A 12,937-nucleotide genomic window follows, 5' to 3' on the forward strand; every position below is an offset into this window, starting at 1 on the left:
ATTGTTCATGAATCTATTAATTAACAAAAATCTTAATTGGCATGTATGTGATTTGGATAGAAGCTAAAATTTCGATTTAATTCTTAAAATGTTTTGATATATGATTTTAAATGAGTTAATTAATTTTATAAAATTTGTATTAAATTTGACAATTTTACTATTTAAATCTTGTTAACTATAAAATACAGACACTTTGCTGAGTTATCGTGTTCGTGTGTTGGATATATTTCGGACACAACACTCACCGACATTAATCCAATCGTACTTTAATAAAAAATAAAAAATTCTCTTTTGAACAAGCTTGGACACTCCTAACACATGTCAACGTGCTTAATCTTATTCTTAACATTTATTCTTGAAATAAATTTAGATATAGTATATATTATTATTTATTAAAATAAAAATATTTTAAATACTTGTTATAATTAAAATAAGACATTAAAAATAATTAAAAAAATAATTTATATTTTAATGTCAATAAAATTCAAAATATCATTATGATTTATCTAAAAAATACTTTATATTCTATATGTGTATACGCCGTGTCTCATAAGATTTTAAAATTCGCGTGTCGACGTGTTCCGTGTTGTACTGTATCCCATGTTAGTGTCTTCAGTGTCCATGCATCATAGCTTGTTTAAGATTTTTCGTTTTACACGTACTTAATTTACTTTTTTCGATTTCACGTAAATTTCGGTTTTTTCTACCTGGACTGATCTGAGATTAATTACTATTATGGCATAGGTGAAAATTGAGGATCTGAAGAAGAAGCATGTGTTGTTGTTCATCTCAGGCCTGGAGAACATTCAAGATGAAATTAAGCTCTTAAAGGGAATATATGAAAAGCTGAAAGAGGAACCAAGAGAAGTAGAGGGGTATAAGAAAGAGGATTTCAAGATTCTTTGGATCCCTATTGTGGATGAATGGAATGAAAGAAACAAGAAGGATTTGGAGAAGATGTTGGAGGACACTAAGATTGGATGGTATGTGGTTAAAGATTTCAATTTCAAAACTGGGATTCGTCTTATCAGAGAGGTGTTCAAATACAAAGACAAATCAATTATCCCACTCTTAAGTCCTCAAGGTAAGGTGGAAAATGATGATACCAAACTACTTCTTTCTATTTGGGGCATTGATGGCTTCCCCTTCAAGGCTTCTGATTACACTCGTCTCACTCAACAATGGAACTGGTTTTGGAATGAAATCACAAAATTCAATCCAAGGATGAAAGAATTTGTAAGTTCATTCTATGCATATGGGCCTTATATAAAAGCGGATAATAATCAAATTTATCCCTGAAAAATCATTTATTCTTCAAATTAGTCCTCAAATAATTTTTTAAGTCAAATTGATTCTTCTGTTAGTTAGATGATGACGTGTCACATTAAATGCCACGTGATATGATGACGTGGTAGGTTAATGTCACGTGACACTTAACGTGACATGTCATTATCTAACTAACTATTGGTCAAAAATAATAAATTGTGACCCTCTAACATTCCTCTCAAAAGTCAACACTACCTAAAGGAGGGAGTAATGAGTGAGTTTATTTGGTAGTTTAGTACATTGGATATAATTAGTGAGAAACAAAAAATTTCAGATCGAAGACGATTATTACATCTTCATCTTTGGAGGGACGTCCAGCAAATGGATAGAAGAGTTTGAGACAGCTTTGAACAGTTTGAAAAGGCAGATAGAAACCACTGTCCCAATTGAATTATATCGATTAGGGAGGGATGATTCCAGGGATGTTCCACGCTTCTGGATCGCCATAGACAGCTTGCTAGCCAACAGGAAACACACGAAGGGTGGCGGCGGCGGCGAGGGCGTTATGGACTTTTCAACAAGAGAGATGAAGAGGTTGTTGTTTCTTAAACAAGACCCAAAAGGGTGGGTGATACTTAGCAAAGGGTCAAATGTGAAGCTTCTTGGTCAAGGCGAGGTCATGTATCGAACAGTCAAAGAATTCGAGAAATGGCCAAGGAAGTTGGACGACCAAGAAGTAAGCTTTGATGTTGCATTCAAAGAATACTATGAGAGGTGCAAGCTTAAAGATGGTCCTCCCAAATGTGAGCATAGCGAAATTACATACCCCTCTGATATCCTTGCACGCATTCCATGCCCAAATGTTGATTGTGGCCGTTCAATGGAGGTCACATCTGTTAATTACAAGTGCTGCCATGGTCTTGAACAACCTAATGTTCCTCCTAGGAGTAATTTATGTTGAGTCATGCATGCTCGAGTTATATTTACTCTAATTTAATGTGTTGTTATATTCGTAGTTGTTAATGTTTACAAATGCATGTCTATGGTGTGTGGTCATTTATTTCCCTAAGACTGGGCAAGGCTAGCTAGTAAATAATGGCCTTCATGCAATTTAATTTGCCTTATAAATGTTATAGAATAATTTGTTTGAATAAAATGATAATTTTGTTGGTATATGGCTCTGAATTTACACTTCGATCAAATTCCTCCCAAATAGCAAATATAGACACACTGCTTTTAAATTATCCCCTATGATTAGAATAAAAAACCGTGATTTAAGACTAATATGTTCGAAATATAAACCCTCAGAATTTGTCACTTTACTCTTTCTCTTATAAGCAAAACAATGCTATTGAGCAAATAAACATTTTATATATTCCTTTGTCATCAACATCAACACCGTGTTTCCCCATCTTCATTGAAGAATATTCCCAAGATATTTTCAATAACCTCCAATAACACCGCTGGATAATCTAATATAATCAGACCTTAAACCAAACATAACTACAAAAGCATCTCAATACATTGCCACTTGAAAGCCAGTGCTAAACACATGCCATATATCACATAAAACAAAACAGTCTAAAACATAGACGATAAGTCTTAGGCTAACATGGCTAAGTCTACCAGTATCCAGAGTTAGATAGATAGTTAGATAGATAGCTAGCTAGATCTGAGCATGGTTTTTATGTACAAGCATTGCTTTCTCTCATAAGCAACTGAGACACCTCAGCAGAAGAACATTGAGTTGCAAACACTGTCCTGCAATTTCGGCAACTGCGGGACAGGGACAGCTCCAGCAGCACTCAGTCCACCATGACTTGAAGATGTCTCAGATTTGTCTTCAAATTTGAGGAAGTGCCCCACCTGGGTTGCAGCCAAGTGTGCGTAGCATATTGGAGCAACTGCGCAGGAGAGAAAATAGTACAAGTGTGTCATAAACACAAAATTAAATCAGATATCAGATATCATACATGAATCTATCTAAATAGCCGGATGTGAAGCAAGAATTTACCAACAGAAATGGAAGTGGTGCTCCTCTGATACCTGTCATAAACAACAAACATCTAATGATAGGTTCCTTAAGACGCATGTGCATAATTCCAAATCAATACAGGTCAAAAGTTCCACTTACACATATGACAGAGAATGTACAAGCTCCTGTAGCTCATCAGCACTAAAGCCAACCTCATCATGAAGAACATGGTAGTGTGTAGGCCTGCTAGTGCCCTGAGGAGGAAATTTTTGAAGGAATACAGAGAATATTACTAAAAGATAGACACCACGATATTCACAATAGTGATCGTTCACACACACATCTAGACCCCCGAACAGTTCATTTCGGGGCAACAATAGACTCAATGAAGACACACCTAACACGTCGAACCACACAGCTATGCAACCCACAAGCATGTAAATTAATCTTTAAACTTAAAAAGGAGGGAAACAGAATATTGGATACTTACTATCATTCCGGCATGTGCACATAGGTAGAAATCATAGTTTCTTGGATGACAAATTTTGTTGTCAACAACAGTTCCTGTAAAGCAACAGGTTTAGTAAAAAGCCAAGTAGCCAACAATCTTTGGATAATCTGAACTGATATTTACCAGGTGGGACATTGTCAGGAGAACCAGACTGGAAGAATCTTGTGTGGTGGTTCTTCTGAGCAACTATAACCACAAACTTGGGCTCCCACTTTTCATCAAGGAATTTACATGCCTACAAAGTTAAAAGTCAACGGCAGCCCTTTACGACCAAAAATGTTTCCCAAATAGCAGAGTCAAAAGCTTATGAACCTCAATGATTTGATCAAGCTCTTTGTTCAAAACTTGATTGAACTGTGATTCACTAACACCATCCCTATATTCAGCATAATAAAGATACTATGTTTAGTTTCATCAGAAAAGAATCGCATAGTAATAAATCAGTATAACAAACAGGCATTGAACACCAAAAGCATTTTGTAGCTATTGGAAAAATACAACATGCAATGATCAATGTTAGCATGTATCAACATCAAAACACATTTGCAGTAGGTTCGGAGCAGTTAAAAACATAAATGGCAAATGGGACACAGGAATTGCACAACCCTAGCATAGCAATAGTGACAAATCCCATTAACAAACACAATTTATTGGCAATACCTCAAATGTTTTCAGCTCTAACTTCGGAATTACAAGAAAAAATTACCTGAAAATAATTATATTGTCTGGCTTTCTCTTCGCAGAACTAACATAGAAATCAAGTAGAAGTTCCCTGCAGTTGATGAAACCGATCAAGCTAGGTACTTCTTTCACATTGACTATATACATATAGTGTGAAGATTAATACAACATTAAACAGACTGCTCAAAAGCCACCGCTCTTACAAGGCAGAAAGAAATACTACAAGACATCATGGTATACAATCATGTGCCATCTAACACAGAAGCATAGTTTAATTGTTTAACTACATGTAGATAGAACCTTATAATTCCTTCATCCTCATTGTCAGATACTTTCTTGAACAGGTTATCTATCATTTCAACCTTTGCAGACTGGGTACGAACACAGGCCCTATACTTCGATATAAGAGGCCATTGTCTAGAGCTGACCACCTGCATACTCTCAGAAAACAGCAACATTTCATCAAGAAAAAAAGAAAAAGAAAAAGGGTAGAATTAGATCAACCTGGCACCAATATATGCATTGATATAAAAATTATAGGGTAAAGTATATTTTGTCCTTAAAGTTTGCTAAAAGTTTCAAAAATACCCCGAAGTTTTATTTTGTTGCAATTTTGTCCTAGAAGTTTCCAATTTGCATCAAATATATCTCTATCGGCTATTTTTTCAAAAAATATAGGACTAATTCAGCAACAATTTCACAAGAACAACTTTCAACACAAGCAAATCATAGTTATCATGCATTATTGTTGGATTGGTCCTAAACTTTTGGAAAATTTAGCTGTCAAGGATATGTTTGATGCAAATCGAAAACTTCCGTGACAAAATTGGAACAAAATAAAACTTAGTATTTTTGAAACTTTTGACAAACTTTACGGACAAAAAATATACTTTACCCAAAATTATATTATATTCATTGAAAACATGACAATTATGATTTACCGCTGCAATTGAAGGAATATCAGATTGCCCTGGTGAGCCATGCGAAACATCCATGCCCAGGATAAGTGTGGGTGCTTTTGAAACGACTGGAAGAGCTGGAGAGTGTTCAACGCCTAATAATGTATTCAATCCACCAAGCTGCAGATCAAAAAAATAATTCAATTGAAAAGGAAGAAATAAAACAGAAGCCTGATGACTAGGCAACATAAAACAATGAAAACAACCTTTGCTCCATTAGATAGGGAAAGGATGCAAAGTCATTCATTTATTCCCATGTTATTATCACTCGAGAAGGTGAGAAACAAGATATTAAAAGCTGGGTCATAGCCAAAATAATAAAATGTACAAAGCTCTTGCCCAATAGTACTAGAATACCATGCCCAACATACCTTGGCATTTATCTTCATCAAAACGTTAGTCAGAAACTGGTCATTGACCCTTAAAGGACACATGCACTGGCTAACAATTCCATACTCAGTAAGATTTTTCTTTTTCCATGGACCTTCAATGTTAGAATAAATCTTCATTTACAATTGTTTATTCCCAAACACAAGATAAATGAAATCCACTTATTAATGACTAACCATAAATTTCACAGTTTTTCCTCTCGGGAATTAGACATAGAAGGAACTGAGGAACTCCAGGAAGTTTAGACTGGATGCTTTCAAACATCTTCTCCACTCTAACCATTGGTGGGGAACGCCTAAACTGATGACTCTCTTCAAACACATCAAATGGATCTTCCATTGACTGCAAAAACAAAAGCAGGAAAGAACATTTCAGTCAGTAGATCTTTCATACTTCTCAGCTGATACAAGGAGATGGAACTTACAATTCCTTTCGTTCCTGCAACTCTAATCATATCCCTCACAAGAGCTCTTACATCACATCGTGCAGAAAAGTTAACTACAGCCCACCGTTCTATCTTTATTGGCTGCACAAAACTCTGGAAAAGCATTTTTAAGTTATTAGAACCTCATACAGTACTGAGAATCTGGACCAGATGAAAATTTCAGTGGAAATGGAACTAAACCGAATACCTTATTACTAAAATTCCATCTCCCATTCCTTGGATTTAAGTCCTCACCATTGCCAAGCTTCAACTATTGGAAAACATTCAATAATCAATATCAAACTATGAAAGTTAAAAACTTAAGGTTACTGATGATTGACAATATAGGAGCCATGAGTCCATACCATAATTAATTTTGCTTACAATATTGCTCAACCAATTTATTTTATAATCTTAAACAACCAGAATCAACACAAAATAGCAAACAAAGAGAATAAAGTCATTTATATAGCATTTACATCCTTCAAAGAATTACTACCAGCAAGAACTTAACATCATTTGCTTAGATAGGTAAAAAAAAGAAACAAAAAATAATACCAACACACCACAAGCAGCAAAGGGAACTTCAAAATAATTTATAATTCATCAGAGGCAGCCTAGCATTTAGATATGACAGTAGCAAAAAGAGAATTTTTCCATATAAATCCATATTCCAAACAAAGGATTTTTAAAAAGGACTTTCATTTAGTTTCATGTGGGAGCCCAAAAAAAACAAGTTACTAGAGCATTTGCTAAATGAGAAAAATCATTTCTCGAACAAGTGACCTGCCAAGTCATAATTAAGAAAACCTCAGGTCACCAAGTTCAAATAAAACAAGGCAACACACAATAAACAAGTTTCGAGAGCACAGTGACAAAAAGAAATATTAAATACCCTTGGTGAAGGCAGAACACGACCATCCACTTGAGTAAAGCCAGTGCTTATAGAAATTCCACAATTTTGAAGCATAGGTTCAGAACCATAGTTGCTGGTTTTTAGTGCCTAACAAAACAATATTTAATAAGCTTCCTTAACCAAGATATAAGTAGTGTAACCACATCACTTAAAATTTAGAATAACAACGTACATCAGATAAAACCCTCATCCTCTCTGGTGGCTTCTGCCTGGACTTCTCTACCAATGAAGCCCTTTGAAGCGTGGACAGCGATTTTGTATAACGTTGCAAGGACACCAATTCACAAAGCTAAAACAAAAGGAGAAGTAAATAACCTAGGTTTTAGTTAAGATCCAGAATGCTAAAATTGCAGCATGCGAAACTTGCAAAAATAAACACATTGATTCACCTCAATGGGGAAGTATGTCGGTCGTTTAGGCTTGCCAACATTGATACAAGGAAGCTCAGCAGAGTATCGAAGATCTATCCTACGAGTATTGACAAAATAATCATAAACAGTCACTTCTTCAGTACCATCATCACCATCCCTTCCACCTTTCTTCAGAGAAAACCTGCAAAAACCAAGCTATCACTGAAAACCTATACTCATCAAATAACAACTCTACTATCATAATGCACCATATATTCAAGTTTTATAATTTGACATCAAAGCCAAATGCATTTAGAGAAAAAAAAAAGGAGGAATAAAGAAAGAAATAGAGAGAGAGAGAGAGAGAGAGAGAGAGAGAGAGAGGGAGGGTACGTCTGATCTCGGCATGGGAGTTCACTGAGACCTGTAATTTTGTACTCTTGATTGGATGGGCTTACTTTAATCCTCAGATTTTTTAGGGTCCTTTTGGCCTGTTTAAAGTAAAAAGAGTAACAGACAGGCCTTTGTGTAAAATAATCAAACAAGAGAGTAATAAATTAAGTTCTCAACAGCATTGTTACCTTTGCCCAGTCAAGCTGAAATGGATCTCGCACATTTTGATTGGCAATTAGGAAGTCCACAACAGGTCCAGGCTGGATTGTCATAGTAGTTGTGACATCTAAACGAATTGGATGATTATAGGAGTTAGACAAAAAGCCTTGATGAGAAGGTTGTACACAGTACACAGATCTAACCTATGTTCAGAGACAGGCCACTCTGAGTAGTTCTGAAACTTGAATGGAATCCTCTGCAGCCAAGCACACCACCTCCAACTTCAGCAAAATTCCTCGGATCATTGTGGAAGAAGGATTGCCGAACTAGGAGGCAACCTCTGCAATAGACAAATGCACAGTTGAGAACTATGGTTTGGTGCCTTGTAAATTATAATGCATCAAAATGTTAGAAAACATGTTATGACAAGTAAAATGAAGAAAGGTCTTACTGTTTAGCAGCATGTTGCCTCAATATAATATCAAGCACTCTGATGGCTTCTTGGAAATTCTCCGATTCCTGCCCACGCAAGGCATTGGCAATGGCCTGCATTGGAATTTTGGCGGCATAGCTAATCTCTACTTTAAATTTCTTCGCACGATACGGGCGTCGCATCCTCTTTTTGTCACTTTCATTGTCCCCATGACCATCAGGGCTACAGTTACCATTATTTCTTCACAAGAAAAATTAAAAGGTTAAACACTGCTGAAACAATGATATGAAACTCTATGGAAGGCTAAAACAATTATATGCTTGTCATTTCTACCTATTCGAAACAACATCCTCCAGAACAACTTCAAACTCAAGCTTGTTGCTTGGAAGAGAACCAATGGTAAACAGACTTTTCTCCCCGTCATATGCGAAGTCCTTACCATTTAACTCAGAAGCATACGTCTCATGCACCCTATCCATTATCCTTCTCCCGAAACCCTTACCTTCTACAGGGCGTCCATCTTCATAAGCAAACGCAACCTGTTCAAATAACATAACAAGTGACAACAGTCATATTTAGGTAATTAGAATAAACCTGGATGATAATAATAATAATAATAATAATAATAATAAACAAAGGAATGTGAGAGGGACATACGCTATAATGGAAGAAATTTCCATCATTGTTAGTGACATTAACTTTGAAGTGATTGGTTTGAAGAGCTATCTTCATTCCTTTTGATCCCAGCCCACGCCTGGCAATTGGAAGGCGAGAAACCTTTTTCTTAACAGGTTCAGCAAGTGCGTCTTCTGCTTTAACTGGGACAACATCAGGTGGAACAACAGGGGGTGGTGGTGGCAGGGATGCCTCGTTACCATTTCCATCCAGCTCAGATGAATCCATATCCCTATTTCGGATAACATACAAGGTAAGAATTGAAATAAACTTGGACTTGGAGTGTATAATATCAAAAGATATGAACAATCTGAAAAAGTTGAGTAAATGAAACAAATTGTATAATATGAAGCTCAGTACAAAATAGCAAAAATATCGACTCAAGTAGCCAATAGGCTAAACCGCAATAATAACCAGAAAAGGTAGTAATTAACATCAAATCTATCAAAACATCCATTGAAATAACCAAAACATAAACTATGGGAGAAACAGCTCATCTTTTCTTTTTCCCTTTTTTTTTCTTTTTTTTTTCTTGTGTGTGTAATTAAACGACTTATGAAACATTAATTCAGTCTTCAAGATATTTGTAAGATCACATAAGACTAACGTGAAATGAAAATTACTATTAAGCACCAAAGTAAGGTTTATCTCGTTTTCTTTCTTTTTTTTTTCTTTTCTACAACTGCAATCAATGTCAAATGAATCACTACTAATATTTAAATTAAAAAGTAAAATAATAAAAATATAAAATGTCATTATTTGACAGAAAGGAAATGGAGTCTTATTTGACAGAAAATAAGTGAAGAAAATGAAAAATTACCATGAAAAACGTCATTCAAAGCTGAAACAAAGTAAGTTGCTGACATAGATTTAAGAAAATAAAAAAAAATAAAAAACAGAAAGTACAGAACGAAGACATGCAATCAGAGTTAAAGCTAGCGAAAGAGCCAAAAAGCCCAAAAATGACAGCATTTGTACGGAACAGAGTTTTCTACTTCTGAAGAGCTAAAAAAGATTACTAAAAAAATTGAGAAGGAAGCATCATTTCTGAAAGAAAATGCAATTTCGAAAACGTTTCCCAAATCATATACAACGAAAGTGAAAACAAGAGCAAGATCAGACGCATGCAGAAACTCAAACATTACAAACTCAAAATTCTAGAACAGCATTGTATGATCTCACAATGTAACAAAAATGCAGCATTAAAATAACCTTTTTCGAGTTTTAGCAACACGGAAGAAGAGAAACAACAAAAACAAAATTAGTGATGAAAATGAGAAATTGCGGGTGTGGGTGACAGTGTTAGAGTGAATTTTGAAGTAAAAATAGGTGACAAGAGGAAACAAAACGCATATTTCATTTTCTTACCCAAAGAGTGAAGACAACACTGGCTGTGGCTGAAACTGAGTACGCAGAAGAACCCTAAAACCTAAAAGTAACTGAGAGCAGAAGAAAGGACGCAAAGCTCAGTGAAGTGAAACACTGGGCTGTGGGCTTCTTGGAAATAGTCAAATTATTTTGTGTCTCTATTTTTATTTTTTGCTGTGAAGAATTATTGCTTTCTATTTTTATTCTCCATAAGATCCTATTCTCGGTAGGAATTTCATTTTTTATCTCTCCAGTAATTCTGATTAATCACTAATTTCTATAAGAATAGAACTGCAAGTATCCATTTCATACAAAAATAGCAAGATTTTATGTAAAAAGTCTAAATGATAGGACCGTGACTTCTTTCGAAATAACGCAGTGGGAAAATGCCACAGCGAATCAAAACACAGAACAGTAGATGAGGTGGGAGATGCAACAACGAAGAAGAGAAAGAACGATATTAAGATAACTGTCTAGACTAAATAAACTAAAATTTTAAATTACACAAATACAATATTTGACATTTTGTTACAATGAAGTCTTGATCCAATTTTATGTAAACTGTGATTAGTTGTAGAATTTTAGGATTTTACATAATCTACCTTAGATTTTTTTTTGGTTTCCCACGGTATCCCCCAACCCGGCAGGTCAAGGACTAATCCATCGCGGTACTGAGCTCTATTTAAGAGTTTGCCGCTGGCCAATGGGTTGCTGCATGCACAAGGCGGGATTCGAACCCCCGACACTTGCTTAAGCGGACTAGTGAGCTAACCACTAGACCAACCCAACTTGGTTAATATTATCATTTTTTAATTTCAATCCAATTATACATCCAAGAATTTTTGACAACCAAATCCAATCAAATTGGCCCAAACTCAACAAAAATATTTTTTATTATACCCACGTATGAGCGTTCTAATAATGCAAAACATATTCTTCTTTGTCTTCATTTTCTGCTTCTCTTTTTCCGTTTCATCCTCTTCCTCCTCCTCATCATCCTCCTCGTTCTTCTTCTTTTAAATTCGTGCACGTAGCTTCTTCTTCTTTCCTTTTTCTTCTTCTTATTCGCACACGCAGATTCTTCTTCTGATTTTCCTCCTCCTCCTTCTCTTTCGTTATCGTAATTACCAACAAAACCAACATTTTGCTAACATCTTTATTGGTTCTGATTTTTTCTGGTGTTATCATTATATAATTTCCATTCATTTTTTAATTTATTTTGATTCATTTGTGAAATTAATTTTAGTTCATTTATGTGTTAATAATTGAGGTTCACGTGATATTGTTGATAATTATTATATATCATTAATCACTAATATTACGAAGAAGCACTTGCCATAAGTGGAGGATATGCTTCAATTCCCTCTATAAATTAGACTTCTCACTAGGCTCACATTGTTCATACATACATAGATATACTAGGAGCTTGTTTGGAATGCTAGGAATTAGAATTCACTCAAGAGTTGAATTCTGGTTCTTGCTTTGGAACAACTAAAAATGAATGATTTGAATTCCTTTGAGAATTTCAATTCCCATTTTTCCTTCATTAGTAAATCAGACAAAAAAGGGTCTGATTTCCAAATCAACTCTCACACTCTTTAAACTTTAATTCTATTCCATTAATATATTATAGTTATTCCAAATCATGAAATTGAATTTCAAATAGAAATTATTTTTTTTTAAAGGAAATAGAATTCTTTTCTCATGTTAAATGGTTTCCAAACAAGCTCTAGAAGAGTAAGAGAGATACATTGTATTGACGAAAAAAGTTCCTGAAATTTTTATTTTTTGGTTAATACTTATCAATCGTATCAAGTGAACATCAATTAGCAAATAAATGAACTGAAATTAGTTCAGATTTGAACAAACGGTCAAAAAGACTCAATTATTAACAAAAACATATCGAATTTATTTATGGATCCAAATAAACCTCAATTAAACTAAGAAATAAATTGAAATTACTTAAGAAATAAAAAATTTGGTTAATACTTATCAGCAGCATCAAGTGAACTTAAAGGTTGTGGTAGGCTTAGAGAAGGGGGGTTGAATCTATGCCTTCCTTTTAAGTTGCTGTTATTATCCTTTTAAAACAAACTTTCAATTCTGATTCTGTTTGTACTCAGCAGCGGAAATTTATGAGATAATTTATTTTTATCTCATGAATATCAGAAAACAGAACACAGCAGAGAAGAGAGAAGCTAACACCAGCATGTATCCTGGTTCGGTTGCCTTATGCTATGCAACCTACGTCCAGTCTCCTCCACAACTATGGAAGAATTTCACTATAGTTAACTGTATTACATACACTAATTCCACAGGATTGACACAATCATTTCACACTCAAGTTCTAACCTAACTTGACATTGGCTATGCTAATACCTAACTATTTCACTCTTAGTGCTAACCCAACTAAGAAAGGGATACTTCACAGGTACAA

The 12,937-nt window shown here is 34.9% G+C and overlaps 2 protein-coding genes across 2 annotated transcripts in view; one reads left to right on the forward strand and one right to left on the reverse strand.

Annotated features, from left to right (window-relative positions):
- The window catches only part of LOC107638338 (protein SIEVE ELEMENT OCCLUSION B), a 9,889-nt gene extending 6,997 nt beyond the window's left edge, over positions 1–2,892 (forward strand). The window contains exons 6-7 of the mRNA XM_016341568.2: positions 745–1,236; positions 1,601–2,892. Coding sequence (XP_016197054.1) covers positions 745–1,236; positions 1,601–2,227 — 1,119 coding nt within the window. The 3' untranslated portion in view covers positions 2,228–2,892. The remainder of the gene's footprint in view (positions 1–744; positions 1,237–1,600) is intronic.
- LOC107638337 (protein argonaute 4) lies at positions 2,624–10,640 on the reverse strand. Its single transcript, XM_016341567.2, has 23 exons — positions 10,501–10,640; positions 9,115–9,364; positions 8,791–8,996; positions 8,476–8,697; positions 8,228–8,364; positions 8,054–8,151; positions 7,866–7,963; positions 7,512–7,674; positions 7,295–7,411; positions 7,102–7,209; positions 6,415–6,477; positions 6,207–6,320; positions 5,959–6,124; positions 5,764–5,876; positions 5,375–5,512; positions 4,734–4,864; positions 4,459–4,524; positions 4,065–4,128; positions 3,876–3,987; positions 3,732–3,805; positions 3,401–3,495; positions 3,281–3,312; positions 2,624–3,170 (listed from the first exon to the last, which is right to left on the reverse strand). The coding sequence occupies exons 2-23, from the start codon at positions 9,358–9,360 to the stop codon at positions 2,995–2,997; spliced, it is 2,739 nt and encodes a 912-aa protein (XP_016197053.1). The 5' UTR covers positions 9,361–9,364; positions 10,501–10,640; the 3' UTR covers positions 2,624–2,994.

Source organism: Arachis ipaensis, chromosome B04 (assembly GCF_000816755.2).
Source record: "Arachis ipaensis cultivar K30076 chromosome B04, Araip1.1, whole genome shotgun sequence".
NCBI classification, from domain to species: domain Eukaryota; kingdom Viridiplantae; phylum Streptophyta; class Magnoliopsida; order Fabales; family Fabaceae; genus Arachis; species Arachis ipaensis.